At 38.8% G+C, this 22,788-nt stretch overlaps 1 protein-coding gene and 1 non-coding gene across 2 annotated transcripts; one reads left to right on the top strand and one right to left on the bottom strand.

The window, feature by feature from the left end:
* Positions 1 to 1,983: 1,983 nt before the first annotated feature.
* LOC121049224 lies at positions 1,984 to 6,984 on the bottom strand. The gene is made up of 6 exons (XM_040505890.1): positions 6,628 to 6,984; positions 5,859 to 5,970; positions 5,475 to 5,582; positions 4,774 to 4,823; positions 2,692 to 4,521; positions 1,984 to 2,125 (listed from the first exon to the last, which is right to left on the bottom strand). Exons 1-6 carry the CDS (start codon positions 6,982 to 6,984, stop codon positions 2,111 to 2,113), a joined length of 2,472 nt encoding a protein of 823 aa, XP_040361824.1. The 3' UTR covers positions 1,984 to 2,110.
* Positions 6,233 to 6,339, top strand: LOC112168532. Its single transcript, XR_002924293.1, has one exon. It is a non-coding gene; the product is annotated as a small nucleolar RNA R71 (small nucleolar RNA).
* Positions 6,985 to 22,788: the final 15,804 nt, after the last annotated feature.

Raw genomic sequence — 22,788 nt, 5'->3', positions numbered from 1 at the left:
CTTGACGCCAAAACTCCAAGCAAAGTCTCAAAAATATGCTCCACTAAGTCTTTAGAACAAAGGGTACGGATATAACTATACTAAGGTTAAGGGTTAAGGAGTTTTGAGGGTGATGAAAGAAAAAGGCTCAATGTAGGCTCAAAATGGTTAAACTAGGGGAGTCCCACGACGGGCACAATTAGGGACACAGGCTTTATTTCGCAATGGTGGTAAAATCCTAAGTAAGTACCTTTATCCTTTCCAGAATCAGGGACATGTATTGATAAAAGTTTCAACAAGCACAAAAGTGAATTCTAGCATTCTCTAGTCCATCAAACTTAATCTATGGCAAGTAATCAATCAAGATGAAAGAATAATGAGATCACAAAATCATTGCCAAGAAAATAAGAGTATAATTCATTTTTTTCATTAATCACTCAACAAAGAAAGGGCACATGGCTCAAATTCTCACAAGGGTTATTATGAATCACAACTTATCTTCCACATGTTCATATTCTGTACCAAAGCTACGCATGCACCATATCTACTACACATTCATATGCTTTTCATAAATCATAATTAACCAAAGAATATCATCAAACATTATCTCAATCTTGTGATCCTCTTTTAGCCTTAATTTCAGAGATATAAGTTCATCCTAGACAGTTAAAAGGGCATCCTAAGACTCGATCACAAAACAACACAAAAACTAACATAAAACTGACGCAACAAACAAGCAAAAACGTTTTGGACTTAGGGTTATTTCCCTTCTCCTTTCGGTAACTCCTTTTGGAACATGACCAGGTGAAGAGAGGAACGATTTTGGCGGAGCTCAGCTCACTTGATTGACAGGGGACGAGACCCTTTGTCAGCACTTCTCATATCCAAACTAAACCTTAGACATCACATCCCATTGGATGCGCCTTCGATGAAGAAGATATTTACCCAAAATTCATTTTGACTCTAAAAATAAACAAACAAAACATATAAGTATAAAAACCAAAACATATAACACAAAACCTAAAACAAAAGTTAACGCAAAAATTTTTTTTATTTTCTGATTTTTCCGATTTTTTTATTTTGTTTTCTTTTTATAACCACACAACTAGCTCCTAAAAACAAAGTGAAACGTTACGTTATACCCTTCCCCCACACTTAAATCATGCATTGTCCTCAATGTATAAACAAGTATAAAGCATACAAAACATCAAACAAGCATGGCATAAGAGTTAACGCAAAGAAACCTAAAACAAAGACAAAGTTCTCGAAAATAAAAGAGAAGGGAAGAGTTCAAGAATGCAAATCTGCGTTGATGGCTCCTCCATAGCTACGGATGAAATGGGTTGCCTCCCATGCAGCGCTTAATGTTTAAAGTCTTTCAGCCTAGACTTGCACCTTCATTTAGTCCTCAGTTGGTGGCGCCTCCTGGAGGGGTACATCCTCCACATTGTGCTCCACAAATGCCTCATAATAAGGCTTAAGACGATGGCCATTTACCTTGAACTCACTTCCAGTTGCAGGGCTCCTTATCTGTATAGCACCATGAGAAAAAACGTTAGTAACTATAAAAGGACCAAACCATCTAGAACGTAATTTACCAGGGAAAAGCTTTAATCGAGAATGAAATAAAAGAACTTTTTGACCAACTACAAAAGCCTTTCCACGAATCATTTTATCATGAAAAGCCTTTGTCTTTTCCTTGTAAATCCGAGCACTATCATAGGCATCATTTCGAATTTCCTCAAGCTCATTGAGTTGCAACTTCCTATGAAGTCCAGCTTCATCCAAGTCCATGTTGAACGTTCTAACTGCCCACCATGCTCTATGCTCCAATTCCACAGGTAAGTGGCACGCTTTTCCATACACCAACCGAAATGGAGACATCCCTATTGGCGTCTTAAAGGCTGTCCTATACGCCCACAATGCATCCTCCAAGCGTTGGCTCCAATCCTTCCTTGAAGGTCCCACGGTTTTCTCAAGTATCCGCTTTATCTCCCTATTTGAAACTTCTGCTTGTCCACTCGTTTGAGGATGATAAGGCGTGGAAACCTTATGAGTGACGTTGTACTTCCTGAGCAAAGCCTCAATGGTCTTGTTGCAAAAGTGAGAACCTCCGTCACTAATGATTGCTCTAGGCATGCCAAACCTACTAAAAATGTTAGACTTTATAAACTCTGCAACAACCTTAGAATCATTAGTTCTGGTGGCTTTCGCTTCCACCCATTTAGAAACATAATCAACAGCTAAGAGGATATAGAGAAAACCATTAGATGAAGGAAAAGGTCCCATAAAATCAATACCCCAAACATCAAAGATTTCGACAATTATCACAGGTTTTAAAGGCATTTGATCTTTAGGGCCTAAATTACCGGTTCTTTGGCATCTATCACATGTCATACAAAAATTATATGCATCTTTAAACAAAGTAGGCCAATAAAAACCACATTCCAACACCTTCCTAGCAGTTCTATCAGAGCCAAAGTGACCACCACATTGCTTAGCATGACTAAACTCAAGTATAGCTTTCTGTTCATTATTAGGCACACATCTCCTTATCAATTTATCAGGACAATATTTCCACAAGTAAGGATCATCCCAAACATATTGTCTAGCTAAAAACTTAAGTCTATCACGTTGAGCACTTTGCATATGACTAGGAAACGTTTTAGACACCAAATAATTAACAATATCTGCATACCAAGGCTCACTTACCTGGATTCCGAAGAGTTGTTCATCCGGAAACATCTCCACTAAGGGTATGGCGTCCTCCTCACTCACTAGCCTACTCAAGTGGTCTGCCACAACGTTGTCAGAGCCCTTCTTATCCTTGATCTCAACATCAAACTCTTGAAGCAAGAGTATCCAACGAATTAGCCTAGGTTTTGCCTCCTTCTTTGACATTAGGTACCTTAAAGCTGCATGATCAGAATAAATAATAACTTTAGTACCCAATAAATAAGATCGAAATTTTTCTAAGGCAAAAACAACAGCTAAGAGTTCTTTTTCAGTTGTAGAATAATTGAGTTGAGCATCATTGAGGGTTCTTGACGCATAGTAGATGGCATAAGGCTTCTTGTCCTTCCTTTGGCCTAGCACGGCCCCAATGGCATAATCTGAGGCGTCACACATGATCTCAAAGGGAAGAGACCAATCTGGAGGAAGCATGATAGGAGCAGACGTCAGAAGCTCCTTTAAAGCATTGAATGCATCCTTGCAATCCTCCTTGAACTCAAACGCCACTTCCTTTTGAAGTAGACGACATAGGGGCCTAGAAATCTTGGAAAAGTCCTTGATAAAGCGCCTGTAGAAACCTGCATGTCCAAGAAAAGAACGGACCTCCCTCACACTTGTGGGGTATGGTAAGTATCTAACTAGATCTACTTTAGCTTTGTCTACTTCAATTCCACGTTTAGAGATAATATGCCCTAAAACTATTCCTTGTTTAACCATAAAGTGACATTTTTCCCAATTTAAAACAAGGTTAGTTTCTTCACAACGTTCAAGTATCAATTCTAAATTACTTAAGCAATTTTCGAAATCTTTACCAAAGACAGAAAAGTCATCCATAAAAACTTCAATAATTTTCTCAATAAAATCAGAGAAGATACTTACCATGCACCTTTGAAACGTACCTGGGGCGTTACATAGTCCGAATGGCATTCTTCTGTAGGCAAACGTTCCAAAAGGACAAGTGAAGGTCGTTTTCTCTTGATCCTCATGAGCAATGGCGATTTGATTGTAACCAGAATATCCATCCAAGAAGCAATAGAACTCGTGACCTGCTAACCTCTCAAGCATCTGATCAATGAATGGCAAAGGGAAGTGATCCTTCCTAGTAGTGGCGTTGAGCTTCCTATAGTCTATGCAAACTCGATGTCCAGTCACCGTTCTCTGAGGCACTAACTCATTCTCTGCATTCTTCACAACAGTTATCCCAGACTTCTTTGGCACAACCTGAACTGGTGAAACCCACTTAGAGTCCGAGATAGGGTATATGACGCCACAATCAAGGAGTTTGATAACCTCCTTCTTCACAACCTCCATCATGGGTGGATTCAAACGTCTTTGAGCCTCCCTTGTTGGCTTGGCTCCCTCCTCAAGCAAAATCCGATGCACACAAGTAGTAGGGCTAATTCCCCTGATATCCGCTAAGGTCCAACCAATCGCAGTCTTGTGTTTCTTAAGCATCTCCACAAGTCTATCCTCTTGAGTAGACGTCAATGATGAGGATATGATCACAGGTAACGTCTCTTTATCTCCCAAGTAAACATACTTCAAATGATCTGGAAATGGCTTAAGTTCTAGGGTAGGTGCCTGAATCACTGAAGGTAGAGGTTTATTAGTAGAGATGGGAAGTGAAAAAGAAGGATTTGACTTACCTACAAAGGACGTTGCCTCAAGAGAAGCAACGTTTTCTAGGTGGATGGATTCATAAGAATCCGTGAGGTCTTCCTTAGGTATGGTGGCACCATCTTCCATGAAACCAACACTACTTGCAATGGTTGAGACCATGGTATCCTCCTCCATTATTTCCATGAATTTCTGCGCAAGATCATCAAGTATATCAATAGAAAAACATGATTGAAAGTCACTTAATGGATACCTCATGGCTTCGAAAATGTTGAAGCCAACAACTTCTCCATCAAATTCCATTGACAAGGTGCCAGAATACACATCAATTTTGGTCCTAGCCGTCCTCATGAATGGACGACCTAGCAAAAGTGGCGTTGACTTGGGAGAGGGTTCCTCCATCTCTAGGACGTAAAATTTAGCTGGGAAGATTAGCTCACCCACCTGCACAAGTACATCCTCAACTAACCCCTTAGGGTATGCATTAGATCGATCTGCCAATTGAATAATAACATTATCATGTTTAAGTTCACCTAGACCTAGAGATGCATAAATAGAATATGGCATAACATTTATAGAAGCACCTAAGTCTAGCATGGCATTTTCGAATCTAGTGGTTCCAATAACACAAGGGATAGAAAAACTCCCTGGATCCTTACACTTTTCAGGCATTTTGCGTTGAAGCACAGCTAAGACATTCTCACTTACCTTCACCACTTCTTTCTCACGGTTCTGTCTCCTTGTGGTGCAAAGTTCCTTCAAAAATTTGGCATACTTAGGAATTTGCTTAATGGCCTCAAGGAGAGGAATGTTGATTTGCACTTTCTTAAAAGTTTCCAAGATGGCCTTTTCGGCTTCATCCTTCTTGGACTTAGCATATCTGCTTGGGAAAGGCAAAGGAGAAGAAGATGGATTAGTAATAACCGAATTGAAAGAGTTAGAAACTTGTCCTTTAGGTTTCGGTTCTGCAGTAGGAGGTGTCACATGAGCCTTAGACGTTGCAGGGTCATCCTCCTCCTCTAAAATGGACGTTGAGATCTTTTTGGGAGGCGTTGGAGGATCTACAAGGGTCTTACCACTCCTTGTAGTGACGACTTTGGCTTGCTCAAAGTGAGGATTTGGGATGGTACCACTTGGTAGCTTACCTTGCTCATGAAACTTACCCATAAACTCCACAACTTGACTCATTTGCTTCTTCATCTCATTCACATCCGTAGATATAGCATTGATTTGATTCCCATGATGAGTTTGACCTGCAATTAAAGCTTGAGTAGACTTAGTTAGAGTTCGGATTAATTCATCATTAGAAGAAGAAGAAGAAGCATTTGAATTAAAATTTGAATTGAAAGGAGTAGGGTTAGGATGTTGAGGCTTTTGATAAAAGCCTTGAGGACGTGGTTGGAAGCCTTGAGGTGCACTTTGAACGTTCTCATTGTCCTTCCAACGAAAATTAGGGTGATCCCTCCATCCAGGATTGTAAGTATTCGAATATGGATCATTCCTAGGACGTTGGTACCCTTGTTGGAAACCTATGGCGTTGACACCTTCTTGTCCTCCTTCCTCCATGAGTTGAGGGCATTGGTTAGACGCATGCCCTTGCATAGAACAAACTTCACACACCATGACTTGTCCATGTGATCCCTGGGACACAAGAGAAGTAAGTTTGTTAATTTTATCCTCCAGTTGAGCTAAAGTACTTACCTCATGGACCCTTTCACGTGTGGTGGTGGATTTGGGCCTAGAGCTTCCATATTGTTGTTGATTCAAGGCCCTATTCTCAATAAGGATCATTCCAGCTGCAGGTTCCTTGTCAACAAACGATCCACCAGAAGCTGCATCTAGCATGTCTCTTTCCAAGTTGGTGAGTCCATCATAAAAACAAGTGAGCAAGGTCTCATCCTTCATGCCATGTTGAGGGCATTGAGTGGTGAGAGACTTGAACCTTTCATAGTAATCTGCGTAGGACTCATCTTGCCCTTGTTGGATTCCACTTATCTTCTTCCTAAGCATGATGATGCGAGATGTAGGGAAATACTTCTCAAGAAACGCCTTCATCATATCAGCCCAAGATGTAATCCGTCCACTTGGCAACTCATAAAGCCATTGCTTTGCCTTGTCAACCAACGAAAATGGGAAGGCCTTCAACTTCAAAATATGCTCATCAGCTCCTTGAGGCTTCATGCTAGTGCAGATGAACTGAAATTCCATCAAGTGGTTGTTGGGATCTTCCATAGAGAGTCCATGGAATGTAGGAAGACGATGAAGTAGCCCAGACTTCAATTCAAAATCAGCTGTTACCCCCTCAGCTGCAGCAGGGTAGGTTATACAAGTTGGAACGCCACCAGGTGGGATCACAGATGTAGAGAGTTGCCTGATGGTGAGAGCCATTGGTGGTGGTGGTGGTTGAATGACTAAGAGTGCACGAGGTGATTGAGGTGGCGTTTGGTGAGGTGATGGAACAACTGAAGTGTCAGAAGCTTCTGATCCTCCCTCTACTCTATTCCCTTCACTATCTAATTGAAGCTCACGAAATTGAAGTGGAGTGGTAACTTGGATGTCAAAGAGATCCGAGTTTTTCTTAAGCTTTTCAATTCGTGCTTGAATGACGTGGAGGGGCGTTTTGGTGTACTTGGGTGGTTCAGACGATCCAGACATTCATTGATCTGTAGTAGAACAAAAGAATAATGTTAGTAAGGTATAAACATGACGTGGACCAAGGTACACACATTAAAACGTCACATATATACAAGTATACACATGGTCAACGAAAATTATAGTGGTTAGTTACAATCTTCTACAACTTTCGAATTAATCAATTTCAATAAGAGTTTTGCAAGTCAAGGTTTGGACGTGCGGCCCAGAGATTCTAATGTTAATACAAGTCTCCCCCCCTTTATCTTTTGGTAACTCTTTTGGCACAGAGCCAGGTAGTAGAGGAACGATTTTGGCGGAGCTACTCCCACATAGTGGTTTTGGCCCTCTTGTAAGCACTTCTCGTATCCAATCAACCTAGACACCCTGTGTTACTAAGGTGCGCCGCAGAGATAAAAGGAGTTGCTTGACAAGTATTAATAAAAGAACTCTCACCTATTCCGTTATGACTCACATCCTTCTTACCAAAACCAATTCTTTCAAAAATTGTCTAAGTGTATGACTTCAATAAGACATAATGAACCATTGTTTTGGACGTGCGGCCCAAGTCCTTGCCTCTACACATATTTCTTCTCAAATCCTTTGGGCAACCTTACTGAAATGGCCAGTGCGGGGGAGGACGAACACGAGAGGTAGAAACCATTTTGGCACAAGCTACTCCCACATAGTGGTTTTGGCTCGTTTGATTGCACTTCTGGATTCAAAACCCATCATGGACGTTGTCCCCTTCCTAGTCACCATTTCACATAGGCTATACTTACTTAGATAAGAAAAGGTCTAAGTGCAAGACATTTTTCAAGTGTTAATAAAAGCTGCCCTCAACCTTAAAAGACCTGAATCAGGTGCTAAATAAGGGGTTAAGGCTAGTATCAACAAACGAGACTTCACCTATTCCATAATAGTTCAAAATCCCTTACCAAAATCATACCTTAGTGGCGTTTTTTTTTTTTCATCACATGAAGACTTTTCAATCCCCGGCAACGGCGCCAAAAATTGATACGTGCAAAGCATCGCCAATTTAAACCCTGAAAAATATCATCATTATTATAGAGCAAATAGGGTATCGAACAAACCGGGGATTGAGGGTGCTAACATGTGAGAAACAAATTAAAGAATAGAATATACAATTCTACGAAAATTACAAATTTACAAGTACAAACATGCATAAATTTCGAACAACAAAAGAAACAACAAAGAATTAGAGAGCATACATACATTCACACGAATTTAGAGAGCAAGGAATGAGAGAATAACAAAAATATACAAGTATATATATAGGCATGGACGAAAATAAGAGAGAAAACAAGTTAGAAAAGGTTTAGAAATCCTACTCCTATTTATACACAATTTACAAGTCCATATCACATTGGGAATCCATATACAACAAGGATTACTAGTTATATACTAATTAGGATTACTTAATTACTAAGAAAACAAATTATTGACCAAGTCAAACATTAAATCCTAAGTCAAAACTAACTCTAACTACTTTCCCTAAAATTTAGGAACCTATCCCTTAAATTAAGGAGACCTAACAAACTCATAACAAACTCCTAAAAAACACTAAAACTAAAACAAACACATATTTACTATTCACGGAGACACTATTCACGAAATTAAAAACATTTTTTTTTTATTTATTTATTATTTATATGAACATGCTACCTTAAAAATTCTAAGTTAATTTTAATTATTTACACAAACAAGAAAACATAAAGATGGGGGGTTTTTGAAGATTGAAATATAAATTTTCAGAAAACAATTAAAGAACAAAAACATTTTATTTACAAAGGTGGGAAAAGAAGGATTTTTGGAAAACAATTCATCAAGAACAATTCAAGAACAACATTTTCATGCATCCCTTAATCTTGTTAATTACCATGGAAAGATATCAACCAAGAAACAAAGTTACAAGCGCCCAATGTCCCTTATATGACTTCCCTTTACACAATTGATCGACGAAGCGCCAAACCAACATATTCCAAATGCAAGTATCACACAATCGAAGCGACTCATAATCTCATGCATTCAAATCATTAAGAGCAAGTGAAAGTTTAGTCAATAAACATGCAAATTCAAGTACTCGAAGCGAATCTTTTCATTACATGCATAATCTGATCTCGACCTTTGTCCAAAGCCTTTACTACTATATTGAATTAGGGTCACGAAGCGTTTAACCTAATTACTAGCTCCAATTACATGCAATCATCCTAAGTTTGCAACCAAAGAACAAGAACACATAAAAGTTATCTATAAAACAAAACCAGATTATCATTCCATATTTCGGCAATTAATCAAGATCAAGAACACACAAACACATCAATCATAGAAAAGAACATCCAAATCACATCCAAAAATCAGAAAGTTATCTCATGGTTTTGGTTTTACACATAAGGAAATCAAAACAGAAAATACAAATACAAAAACACTAAACCGTAAAGAAAACATAGGGAAGATGGTATGAACAACCCTTGACTACGTCCCAAGGTCCAAAGTAGATCCAAGGCAGCAACACAAGGTAGAATTCACGGCTAGGATGGAGGATGGCACGGCTAGGAACTTGTAGATGCAAAAACCTGAAACTCAAGAGCAAACCGGTGAGAAACGAAATTGTGGAGAATAAAGTGTGACCCCTGAACGTCTAATACACAAGGTATATATAGTAGAACGTCCCAAGGCACTCCCAATTCGTTTCTACTTGGTTTCTCTTAGTTCATGTTGATTTAGGACTTCTTTCTCACAAAACAGATTTCCGGCAGGATTGACCTCAGTCCACTAAAACGGCCATAACTTGCTCTAGAAAATAGCTATTGACGAACCGTAAAACGATCTGGAAACTAGACATCCGTATCTTTCCAACCATATAAAGATCATAATTTTCTGAGCTATGAAAGATTTATGACACTCCGTTGAAGTTGACTGATCTGCACAGGCAGATTTCCGAATCTGTAATGGATTTGACTTTTAATGCACAAGTTGAGTCCAATTCGGTTTTCCTTCACATCACATGCCTTGCACGCCTATTCTGAAGTAGAAACGTCAAGAACCTTCAAGAACCCTCAAGAATCTCACGAAATTCCAATCCTTACTCAACAAGAAGTCCAAATTCCATATTGCTTTGTAATTCGAATCTCTTGTTGCTTCCTCTTCCATGTGCACGGCATATGATCTTCTTGAGTCTTCTAGATGCTTCATGAACGTTCCCAAGCTCTCCTAGTATGAGTAGAACTCCATATGCAAGTAGGTTTCCTAGTTGAATACTGCTTCCTTTTCCGAGATTCTTCTACACTCTTCCGGAACCTTCTTGAGTAATCCTTGTCCAACAGGGACTCCTTATCACACTAGGATTCCTTATCTGAGTAGAATTGAGTTTCCCTGTCCAAGTAGAACTTCTAATTTCCGCGACTTAAGAGTTTGAATCCAAGTCAGCTTCTGATTCCTACTCCAACTGGGATTCCTTTTCCTAGTCAAACTGGGAGAACTTCCATTTCTTCATTTCTTTCCATTTCTGTGCCACTTGTGCCTTCCTTAGCCATTTTTGGACTTTGAGACTCCATTTTCACCTGAAAAATACTAACTAAGTTAAATTGATCGAGATAAAGGAAATAACTTAGCAAAATATAGGGTTTAATCATTATTAACGTCGCATTTTATGCTCCTATCAGCGCTACTTCCACATCAAGTTCTGGATCTTCTGTTGGTAGTGGAAAGAGTAGTGGTTCCAGTTCGAGGTCCCGTCCTAGATTCAGGATACGTGACAGGAGATTCTCTCGTGGCCAGTTTAGTGGACGACAGTCTGAACAGCTTGAGAGGTCCAAGAGTTATCATGGTGGTTTGAGTGGGGCTTCTACTAATCAGTCAGCTCAGTTTGGGCAGTATCAGACAGTGGGATGTGTTATGTGTGGTCAGCAGGATCACTTCAGGAGGGACTGCCCTCTTTTGACTTAGGGAGCCAGATCTACTCCCACTCAGAATATTGGCTAGTCCTCTATTGGCGGTTCTACTAGTGGTGCCCGCACTAGTTCGGTAGGCCGAGCTGGTTCTCAGCAGAGCAGGGGTCAGCGAGGTCGTCATGTGACACATGCTAGACTGCACGCCATGACCCAGCAGAAGGGCCGTGATTCACCGAAGGTTATCGTTGGTACATTGTTTATTTTTAATCAACCTGCTTTAACTTTAATTGATCCTGGTGCTACGCACTCATTTATGTCAAGTAGATTCGCATGTTTTGCAAATGTGCTGTCATCACCTCTTATAGGCGAGTGGTATGTTTCTTTACTTGTGGGAGAAGCCCTTAAGATAGAATGGGTTTTCAATAACTGTGGTGTAATGGTTGATGGTTTTTGCTTGGAGGCCAACCTAATCCCTCTAGATCTTGTTGAGTTTGATTTAATTCTGGGGATGGATTTTCTAGGGACACACTGTGCATTAGTTGATTGTTTTCGTAAGGAAGTACTGTTTCGAAGTCCAGGAAAACAGGAAATTACTTTCCGTGGTGAACGGAATATTCTCTCCTCTTGCCTGATTTCGGCCATAACAGCTAAAAAGCTTTTGAATAAAGGTTGTCAGGCTTACTTGGCACACATGGTGGATACAAGGAAGGAGGTGTTGAGTATTGAGGATATTCATATGGTCAGGAAGTTTCCGGATGTGTTTCCTGATGAACTACCTGGCTTACCTCTAGTAAGAGAGATAGATTTCACTATTGATTTGCTCCCTGGTACAACACCTATATCTCAGGCACCTTACCAGATGGCCCCAGCTGAATTAAAGGAGTTGAAGACTCAGTTACAAGAGCTGTTGGATAAAGGTTTCATTCGACCAAGTGTATCTCCTTGGGGTGCCCCGTGCTTTTTGTTAAGAAGAAAGACGGCACCTTGAGATTGTGTATTCATTACAGAAAATTGAATAAAGTCACAATGAAGAACAAGTATCCTTTACCACGAATTGATGATTTGTTTGATCAGTTGAGGGGTGCTAAGGTCTTTTCTAAAATCGACTTGAGGTCAGGTTATCATCAGTTACGAATACGAGAATCTGACATACCCAAGACCGCTTTCCGATCACGTTATGGTCACTACAAGTTTGAGGTAATGCCGTTCGGATTGGCCAATGCTCCTGCGGCTTTCATGGACCTCATGAATTGGGTGTTCCGCCCGTACCTAGACCGTTTCGTGATTGTGTTTATTGATGATATTTTGGTCTACTCTTAGAGTGATGAACTCCATGTTAAACACTTGAAGCTGGTGCTTTGGACTAGGGAGGCTAAACTATATGCTAAGTTGAGTAAGTGTGAATTCTGGCTTAACAGCATAGGATTCTTGGGTCATGTGGTTTCAGCGAAAGGTATTAGTGTAGATCCTTAAAAGGTGGAAGCGGTTTTGAATTGGGGAAAACCTACCACTGTGACAGAGATTCGTAGTTTCTTGGGTTTGGCAGGCTATTATCGACGTTTCGTTCAGGATTTTTCTATGCTTGCTGCTCCTCTTACCAAATTGACTAGGAAGGGTGCTAAATTTGTTTGGTCAGAGGAGTGTGAACAAAGTTTCCAAGAACTCAAGAGACGTTTAACTAGTGCCCCAGTTCTGGCGTTACCTGATGATAGCAGGGAGTATGTGATTTACAGTGATGCCTCAAGACAAAGCCTGGGTTGTGTGTTAATGCAGCATGGAAATGTAATTGCCTATGCATCTAGGCAGCTGAAACCTCATGAAGGGAACTATCCGACTTATGACCTGGAGCTTGCTGCCGTGGTACTTGCACTTAAGTTGTGGAGACACTATCTTTATGGAGCTCGATGCCAGATTTTCACCGATCATAAAAGTCTTCAATATTTACTTACTCAAAGGGACTTAAATTTGAGGCAAAGGAGGTGGTTGGAGTTAATTAAGGATTATGATTGCACTATTGAGTATCATCCAGGAAGGGCCAATGTGGTAGCAAATGCTCTTAGTCGGAAGCCCTTTAGCTCTTTAGCCCATTTGAGGGCAGTTCGAGTTCCCTTACTTTATGAATTGCGAGCTACGGGGGTTAATTTAGCAATTGAGGAAGAATCTGGAGCGTTGATAGCTAGTTTCCATGTGAGGCCGATTCTCATTGACAAAGTGCGGGAGGCACAAGATGATGATGAATATCTGACACAATTAAAAGAAGCACTGAGTAGCGGCACTAGAGCGGACTTTACGATCAGAAGGGATAGAGCCTTAATGTTTGGGAATAGAATATGTGTTCCTGATCACGATGTTATTAAGCGAGAAATTTTGGAGGAGGCTCATAGTTCCGCTTACGCCATGCATCCCGGCGGGACAAAAATGTACCGAACTTTAAGGGAATACTATTGGTGGCCAAATATGAAGAGGGAAATTGCAGCATATGTGAGTAGGTGCTTAGTGTACCAACAGGTAAAAGCCGAAAGACAGAAGCCTTCAGGATTGCTGCAGCCGTTGCCAATTCCGTAGTGGAAGTGGGAGCATGTCACCATGGATTTTATCTCTAGCCTTCCGCAAACTCGTAATGGTCATGATAGTATTTGGGTGATTGTGGATCGTCTCTGATAGGAGCATTTTAATGCGACGTTTTAATAATTATTTTCTCATATTTTTCTTAGTTATTTCCTTTACTTAATAATTTTTAATTTAGTTTCTATTTTCTAGGTACATTGGAATAAATGACAAAGAAATGAGCTGAAATGAAGAAATGGAGTTTTCCTGGTCCAACTAGGAATCCCAGTTGAGACCACATGGCTTGAAGATGACATGGGAGATATTATGGGAGATTAAATCTGATTTTTGCATGGGAAATGATGGAGATAATGTGAAAATCAAGGAGATTACATTAAGAATATCAAGGGAGAGTTTCAAGGGATTGTGCAACAAGAAAATGCTCAAAACAAGTCCAGATTCGTTCCTTAATTCCCTCAAGATATGTTGGCTGAAATTAGAGAATAAAATCTGCAATTTTAATGTGAAAATCAAGAGAAAATCAAGGGGAGGATGTTAAGGATAAAGCCATGGAGAGATTTAAGGGAGAAAAGGTCCAAAATGCATCCGGATACATTGTCTAGGTTCATGCCTAGATATTTGGCCAAAAATTGTGAATAAAATCATATTAAATCATGGGAAAATCAGCAACAATATATTAGGGATTGATTTTGGAGCTTTTTGATTGGTTGGATGACACAACAGAGCTGACGTGGCACTTCGTGATTGGTCGAAGCTGTGTGGTGCAACCAGAAAATTCTTTGGAAATTAAATTCATGAAGCCTTGCCTTCCCCTATATATAGCCTCTCTCTCTCTAGATGTTTTAGACACCATCACACCACCACAACACACTTCTCTCCATTAGAAAATAAACATTAGAAAAATTCTCTCCATTCTCTAGTCTTCAGAAGCTCTGCGTCTCAACCGAGGAGGAGAAGAAGTCATGCAATACATCAAGATCCTATCCGCCATCCACCCTTGTGTCGTCCCTAGAAGATTGCTTGCTTTCAAGGATTTTCAAGTTCTTCATCTCAAGGCCTTGTCATCCATCTTTCACAGTATATTTCAAACTTTCTTTTCTTTTTCCTTTGTTTGATTCGTAGAGTTATGAATTCTAGTTAACATGACGTTAAGGGCAAAGTTTAAAGCCCGTTTATATGTTTTGAAATAAAGTTACGATTTCTTTTGTTGATTGATATGTTGCTTATGTGAGATTTCTTGATTGATTTTGGATTATAGAAAACTTTTGTATGTATGCGTTCTTTGGTGGCCAACTTAGGATATATGCATGTAATTTGAGCTAGATTTAAGTAGTAAAGGCTTTGGACAAAAGTCGAAATCAATTAAGGAGGATTGCAAATAGGTGAACTTATTCATAACTAGGTTGTGCACTTTGGTTGACATCCTTTCTCTATGCTTCATGCGTTGAATGTGTTCTTGATTAGCTAGCTTTCTAGACTATGATTGCATGTTCAATAGGATTAATTTAGGTGCTTTCACTTGGATTAATTATTGAAGAAAAGTACAAAATGGGAAATCGTTTGCTTTCTAACGTTTCACATGGTCAACTTCTTTCTCATGACATTGAAGATCAACTATAGGAATTGTGATTGGATTTCTTGCATATGATTGTGGTTTTAATCTTTGTTACTTGCGTTCCACCCTTGTATATGTGTTTTTATATTTTCTTTCTTTTATTTATTTTAATTTTCAAAACTCTAATTCTTAAATCCCCCTTTTATTTAGTTATTTGTATATATTTTGTAAATATTATAGTTTGTATTTATTTTAATTCTTTATTTTTTTTACAATGACAGGTGTACCCTCAATCCCCGGTTAGAACGATCCCTATTTACCATATACTAACGATGACATTTTCAGGGTTAAATTATGCGCTTACTTTTAGCGTATCAATTTTTCGCTACGTTACCGAGGATTGAAAAATCACTTGTTTTTATTTATAAGTGTTGTATATAAATTGTTTGAAACTTAGTGTAAATTAACTAGGATGTTTTTTTTTATATTGTTGAATACGAGTTTTAATTGTAAGTTGTAAATTGAAGAAGAATAGGTGAAGTCGCGTTTGTTAATATTGGCCTAAACCCTTTGTTGGTACCTAGCTCAGGTCCCTTAAGGTTGAGAGCGGCCTTTATTAACACTTGTTGAACTGTCTTCACACTTATGACCTTTTTCATCTCAGTAAGTATAGCCTATGTGGGATGGTGTCTAGGAAGGGGACAACGTTCATGACGGGTTTTTGAATCCAGAAGTGCTTGCAAATGGGCCTAAACCACTATGTGGGAGTAGCTCATACCAAAATGGATTTTTCCTCTTATGGTCGCCCTCCCCTACCTGACCATTTCAGTAAGGTTGCCTAAAGGATGTAAGAGGGACTTTGTGTCTAGGCGACTATACTTGGGCCGCACGTCCACTTGATTTACTGCTTGGAATTTAATTCGATATCAATGATATTTATAACAAAAGAAAATGTTGTGATACACTAAACTATATTGGATAGGACTAATTTCAGTTTGCCCCCTGAGGTTAGGGGTCGTCATCATGTTAGTCCCTCGAGTTTCAATTTAATCAGTAACACCCTTGTACTCTTCAAATTCATTAGCCGTGTCCAATTTCCACTATTCCGTCCAATTTGGACCGTTAAGTCTGACTTTTGAGGGCTAAACTGGTCCTTTCAAGACAAAAAAAAAAAAAAAGAATTTTTTTTTTGCAATTTTTTTCTGTTTTTTTTTCATTAAAATTTTTTTTTCCATTTTTTTTCTTTTTCTTCGCTTATTATTATTATTATTATTTTTTTTTTTTTTTATAATTTTGTCTTCAACCTATACACCACAAGTTATAATAGGTTTATAAAAACAAAAAAAATACTCTAGGTGGTTAAAAAGCCGCTCGCTGGTCTACAATATTTGTGATATTTCTTTGATAAAGCAAAGAATTTTAGGATATAACCCCAATAAAGTGAAGAAATATCTATAAAATATGATTAAAAAATAAATACAGATATTTCTTCACTTTATTGGGGATATATCCTAAAATTCTTCTCTTTATCGGAGATGTTCCATGTCACGCCCCTGATTTTACACACATGAAAATCGATATATATATATAATCTCATAATTATACATGCGTGAACGTTCAGTCATCAATACAAAATACCTGGAATCTTTTTTCCTTTAAACAAGTACATATTGATGCCCTGAACCTTCAAAGTTAATATATACTCGCTCCATAGAGTTATAAATTACACAAGCTTACGAATTAAATTGTCAACAACAAGATAAAACGTAAATGCTCCTCAGAGTGCTACAACGGAAGTCCAAATAACGGTAAAGTCACAAAATTTGCTTCCTACCTTTTAGCTGCAAGTATGCAACCCCAACTTCAGCCACGATTATCCTGACCTGCAGGATTAACCCCTACACCGTTTGAATGGTGCACCGGGTTGCCACACAACAAACCCGGTAAGCTTTTGCAAGCCCGTATGAGTAACTCAAACCACACACAACTCACACCAATCACGAGAATAACTCACACGAATCACGTTTAAATCAATAAACAAATCACGGGATAAACCCACACAAATCACGAGAATAACTCACACGAATCACGTTTAAATCAATAAACAAAGCACGGGATAAACCCACACAAATCACTAGATAAACTCACACGTTTAAATCAATAAACAAAGCACGGGATAAACTCACACAAATCACGAGATAAACTCACACATTTAAATCAATAAACAAAGCACGGGATAAACCCACACAAATCACGAGATAAACTCACACGTTGAGAATCTAGGGTTTTTCGGGTTTCAAATCTTGCGAGGTAAATTCCAGCCAAATGGCTTTGATTCTGACTTTGTGCTAGTTATAAATGTTGTTAGGCTTGTTGAGAAGAAGATTTTTAGTTTAGGAAGTGTGGCCAAATTTTGAGTTTGACGGCGGCTGTGGCGGCCGTTTCCAGCCACTTCCGGCCACCCCCAGAACAGTTAATGTTTCCTCTTTTTAATCTACACATTGATATGATCATTTCGACATATGGTTTGTAATTTTTGAAAATTGTATGAGCAAGTTATGAATTTTCAAAGTTTTAGGGTTTTTAGTTCGATCGGTTTACGATTCGTGGGAATCCGGCCGGCCGATCGACTTGTAACCTTGAGTTATCGATCATAAAAGTATTCTGGAGACTTCGGGTGGTCTTGGATGAAGTTTTGCCTCGATTGGCATTACTTTCGAGATTTTGTGGCAAATGGGTGTTCTAATTATAATTGTTTTTGATTCGTACACTAAGTTGTGATGTACATTCCTTAGGTGATTGACGGAGAGTAGTCGATACCTTATCTGCTGTAAGAGAAGACGCAGCAGGATTTAGAGATGAGTAAGTCTCACGTGGTTCATTTATGAACCGAGTTATTTAATGGGTGGAATTGATTGATAATTGTAAATCATTTTCAAAAATAAAGATTTGTTTGAAATAATATGAACTCGATCGACTATGGTTCATAGGGCTACGACTCACAGGTAAGAAAATGAATTTAAGTATAAAATGAATTTCTTGGTTTTAATACGTATGAACTATAGTTGGTATTAGTGGTTATTCCTGCGTGAATAATTACGTATATATATATATATATATTTATATGAAACATATATATCTGGATGGTGTGGCATTGGGTAAAGTAATATAATGGTGATTTTATGTGGAATATTATTTCGAGTATTTATTGTCTGTAGAAATACAACATGTATTGGTTGAATTGTGTGATGCAGACAATATTTGTGAATGAGTTCATATATTGTTTTGGGGTATGACTTTTCAGGAAACAATAAGTTGTGGGAAATGGTATTTCTATTGTTTTGAAAAGTGTTTGAAGATGTGGGAGTCACAGGTTATGATTTCTCCTTTTGGTGATTTGAGTAATGTTTTGGGTCCAGTTGCGACTCGTTTAAATGTTTTGATAGAAGGGTCAGGTTGGCCTAAGGATCCGGGGTCGCAAGCAATATATCGGAATCATGCCTTTGGCCGGGTTAGTGATTACGATCAGTTAGAGCTCTAGTCTGTCTGCCAACGTGTCCAGGTTGGACCAGATTTTCATATTGATTTGTTAGGTTAACATTTCCTATGATTTTGTCACGGGGTGACTTGTAATTGTCCTTTTAGTAAAAGGAGTTGAGTTTTGGAAGGATTCATTAGCGTGAGTTGTTGATTTCTTTAATTAATTTCCTTTTTCATTTCTATTGTTTGGTTTCCTTATTTCTTTTTCTTTTTTACTTCTATTGTTAATTTTTAAGTAATCTCATGAACTCAGCTATATGCAGGGATTACTATAATTTCTATTGATTAATTTTAATGTAGTCTCCTGAACTAAATTTTATGCAGGGATTACTATGATTTCTATTTTTGAATTGTGTGTTTCTGGGTGATCTCCTGAACTAATTTTCTATGCAGGGATTACCAGTTTTCATTTATAATGATTTGATTTGTCACGGTAGCTACCTGTGTGTTCCTTAAAAAGAAAAGGATTTTGTTGTTGGAATTAATCATTGTGTTGATTTTTGTCCTCGAGTCGGAAAGGCGTTTTTGAGATTATTTAGGTTTACTCATACGAGCTTGCAAAAACTTACTTACTGGGTTTGTTGTTTCAACCCAGTGGACTATTCCATGGTTTAGGGTTTATTGTGCAGGTCGGAGTAACAGTCATCGAAACTGAGGGTTGGTTATTGTTGTAGCTTCAACGTTAAAGTGTACGTTAGTTTTATTCTTTCGCTGTGTAGTGAGTGCGTTTACTTATTGAATTTTCATTCAGTTTAATTTGTAAACTCTTTGTACATTAATATGTGACTCTAAAGAGAAAGTCTGTATTTGATGTTGGTGAGTTCGGTTTGTGTTATCGCTTAATTTAAATGAAAATTTTTCTAAATGTCTTCTTGTGTTTTTTGAGTTTTCGCGTTTCGGATTTGAATTTCTTTATTTGAATTCAGATTTGAATTTGTGTTTTTTGATAGTTTCGATCTCCAGTTTTCGGTTTGAATCGACCGAAAGGATGCTGGTGGGAAGAACGGTGAGGTAACTCTGAGTGGTTCTGGGCCGATGGGCGATGGCACTGTGGGAGACGGCTGGAAATAGAAGATGTAGTCGGGTCGAGTCAGAGGTAAATCGGCCGGGTCTAGGGTTTTCTGAAGGAGAGAGAACGCAGCAAAACTTTCCAATTTTGGAAAGTTGGAAATTATGACAAATTTTCTGGAAAATTCATATTTATAGAAATTTTCAAAATTGGAAAGTTCTTCCACTAACCATAACTTCCTCATACGAACTATGATTTCCTCATTCCACTTGTCCACTGATTGGTATTGACGTTGTCACGCCCTGATTTTTAACACAAATAAAAATCGATATATAATCTCATAATTATACATGCGTGATGGTTCAACCATCAATACAAAATACTTGGAAACAAAGTACATATTGATGCCCTGAAACCCACTATGTCAATATTGACTCGCTCCACAGAGTCATATATTACATAAGCTTACGAATTAAATTACCACAACAAAATAATACGTAAATGCTCCTCAGAGCTGTAACATGCGGAAGTCTTTATCAATGGTAAAGTCACAAAAATGGCTTCTTACCGTAAAGCTGCAAAGACGCTACCTCAGCTTCAGCCACGATTATCCTAACCTGCAAGATTAACTCCTACACCGTTGAATAGTGCACCGGGTTGCCACACAACAAACCCGGTAAGCTTACAAAAGCTCGTATGAGTAACTCAAAAAACACACGCACAACTCGCCCAACCAGGAAACCCATCAACTCGTGAAAAAGGAACACACACCCTGTTTTCCCAAAACAACACATTCTTTTCTAAAAAAAAAAACAACACAAATCACCCCGTGACAAAAATCATATTAATTGAAACTCTGACAATTCAATATGCATTTCCCCAAAATCACAACAAAAGTCACACCATGACAAAATCATATAAATTGAAACTCTGACAATTTAAATATGATACACAAGTCCACCCCGGACATTTAAGAGAAAGAATCCCTGAAACTCCCTTTAAAACACTTTCTCAAATCAACAAAAGTCACCCCGTGACACAATCATATAAATTAAAACTCTGATAATTAAATATGATACACAAATCCTCCTTGGACATTTAAAAGAAAGAATCTCCGACACTCCCTTTTAAAACAAGTTCTCAAATCAACAAAAGTCACCGCATGACACAATCATATAAATTGAAACTCTGACAATTAAATATGATACACAAGTCCTCCCTGGACATTTAAAAGAAAGAATCTCTGACACTCCCTTTTAAAACACATACTCATGAGCATCAAATAGCTCTCCGCTACCCCCCATGATGTACAATGGCAACAGACTAGAGCTCTAACTTATCGTATCTACTCACCTGGCCAAAGGCGTGAAGTCCCGATATATATGCCTGAGGTCACTCCCAGCAACCTAGAATCCTTAGACCTCCCCGATCATCATATCAAAACATTTCAAAGCTGTCACTCAGGACCAAAAGTTACTCAACTCTCAAAAGGAGATGTCACCCCGTGACCTCCGATCATCAGACCTCCCCGATCGTCAAATCAAAACATTAAGCAAGTTTCTCTGGACCCAAAATGTTAAATCAAATCAAAAGGAGAAATCACCACTTGTGACTCTCAGATCTTCTGACCCCCGGTTGTTAGATCAAAACGTTCAAATCACATTAAAGCAACTCACACCAAATATTGACACTTTTCAAACAATAGAAATTCTCAATTCCTAAAATAATGTTTCCCGGTCAAGCCTCAAAACAATATAATGAACCCATCAATCCCTATTGCTTAATTCACCCATCAACCCATAAGAATATACATATTTCACGTAAATATATATATATACGTGGTCATTCACTCAGGAATGCCACTAATACCAACTATAGTTTGTAGTTAACTAAATAACTCTCAAAACAATAAAAGTAACTTCGTTCCTAAATTAACATTGTGAGATTACTCACCTCAAAATCCCGCTGCGTGTTCTATATAGAACCGAACTACCACTCACATTAACAACTCGTCCAATCACCTTGAGAAGCACTTAATCACCAATGATCTCAAATCAGTGAATCACCAAGTGATTAAAGTTCAAATCCCCTAATCGAACAACAACCCTAAAAGTAATGCCAATCGAGGCGAAACCTCATCCGAGACCACCCAAAGTCTCCGGAAACCTACTATGATCGATATGACAAAACCGCAATGACAGGACCCGACCCAGGAATCACCCCAATTACCTGGATACGAGCCTGCGGGGCCCACATTAAGCGAAATCCTACCGAAAATTCGGCAGAACCTCCCCTAAATATGGGCTACCCAAAAATTTCACAAACCTGGATATGATTACAACATTAACTTCTACTCAACCTACAATATCATAGTTACAATCCAAGCACATATATTACATCCGGAAAGTTCAAATCCCAATATAACCTCCGTAAGCAACCACAATCCGAACAACTACATCCATCAAAATCAAAAGAAAAGGCTTATCAGAGCAACACTAAAACTAAGCCGATATCATACAAGGTAGGTTAAGTAATAACCTACGGACAAAAACGGAAGCGCTGATTCCCAAAGTCCTTGAGCCTGGACGCAATCTCTGCTAATCTGAAATCTGGGCATTTGAAAACGAAGGGCCCAGGGGAAAACATATAAAATCCATTAGAGTGAGTGGACAAAACCGAAACTAGAATCAAAACAATTTATGGTATGCTTCCCCATTTCTCTTTTTAACAAAACCATCATGCAGCTGAACCCTATGAAGTTCCAACTCAATCCTTTTTCCATGAAACTCATTTGATGGCTAGGAAGGACTGCTTCCTAGGCATCTCATGCCATCGGGGAGGGACTGCCACCCGATGACGCATCGGGAGGGACTGCCAACCGGAGTAGGAGGCGGTGATTAGTTGGGACTGCCAACTAGCCACATGTAGTAGACGGGACTGCCGACTAACTACCTCAAGTCATCTGGAAGGGACTGCCAACCAGATGACGCATCGGATGGGACTGCCAACCGAGCTGTAGTCTGGAAGGGACTGCCAACCAGACTATTACCTAGAAGGGTCTGCCGACTAGGTAAGATACGCATGCGCCAAACTGGCCTCCTTGTCAACTGTTTCCTTTTTAATCCTTTTCTTTCCATAAAATCACATTTCAAAACTTAATACCATGCTGCATGCATTATTTAAATAAAAATAAAGGTCCACTCACAAGTGAATCCCGCAGCTAACCCTGCTGCCTGCCTGTG

This window comes from Rosa chinensis, chromosome 5 (genome assembly GCF_002994745.2).
Source record: "Rosa chinensis cultivar Old Blush chromosome 5, RchiOBHm-V2, whole genome shotgun sequence".
Classification (NCBI taxonomy): domain Eukaryota; kingdom Viridiplantae; phylum Streptophyta; class Magnoliopsida; order Rosales; family Rosaceae; genus Rosa; species Rosa chinensis.
The sequence above is the reverse complement of the archived record's forward strand: the minus strand, read 5'-3'. Positions and strand labels throughout refer to the sequence as shown.